The sequence below is a fragment of the Cariama cristata genome, unplaced genomic scaffold, assembly GCF_000690535.1.
Source record: "Cariama cristata isolate BGI_N322 unplaced genomic scaffold, ASM69053v1 scaffold19159, whole genome shotgun sequence".
NCBI lineage: Eukaryota > Metazoa > Chordata > Aves > Cariamiformes > Cariamidae > Cariama > Cariama cristata.
In genome coordinates this window covers 766-1477 of record NW_009637643.1, presented here as the reverse complement: position 1 = coordinate 1477, position 712 = coordinate 766, and the positions used below count along the sequence as shown (strand labels likewise).

The 712-nt window shown below is 61.2% G+C and overlaps 1 protein-coding gene across 1 annotated transcript in view; it reads left to right on the top strand.

Moving 5' to 3' along the window:
• Positions 1–694, top strand: part of LOC104167992 (zinc finger SWIM domain-containing protein 5-like) — a gene marked incomplete at its 5' end in the record, with an annotated part of 19929 nt that extends 19235 nt beyond the window's left edge. The window contains 2 exon segments of the mRNA XM_009708421.1: positions 1–303; positions 306–694. Of these exon segments, the coding sequence (XP_009706723.1) occupies positions 1–303; positions 306–694 (692 nt within the window).
• Positions 695–712: the final 18 nt, after the last annotated feature.

Genomic DNA, 712 nt, shown 5'->3' with positions numbered 1-712 from the left:
TGGCCCTGCAGTGCGCCATGAAGGACCCACAGAACTGCGCCCTGTCTGCCCTGACCCTCTGCGAGAAGGACCACATCGCCTTTGAGACTGCCTACCAGATCGTCATCGACGCCGCCTCCACGGGCATGACCTACACCCAGCTCTTCACCATTGCCCGCTACATGGAGCACCGGGGCTACCCACTCCGGGCATTCAAACTGGCCTCGTTGGCCATGACGCATCTCAACCTGGCCTACAACCAGGACACACACCCGGCCATCAACGATGTGCTCTGGGCCTGCGCCTTGAGCCACTCTCTGGGCAAAATGAGCTGGCAGCCATCATCCCGCTGGTGGTGAAGAGCGTGCATTGTGCCACAGTGCTCTCGGACATCCTTCGCCGCTGCACCATGACAGCCCCAGGGCTGGCCGGCATCCCCGGCCGCAGGAACTCGGGGAAGCTGATGTCCACCGACAAAGCTCCCCTGAGGCAGCTGGTGGACGCGACGATAAGCGCCTACATCACCCACTCCCGGCTCACCCACATCAGCCCGCGGCACTACGGGGAGTTCATCGAGTTCCTCAGCAAGGCCAGGGAGACCTTCCTCCTGGCACAGGACGGGCACATACAGTTTGCCCAGTTCATTGACAATCTCAAACAAATCTACAAAGGCAAGAAAAAACTGATGTTGCTGGTGCGGGAACGGTTTGGGTGAGCCCTGGCCCCCGCCCCC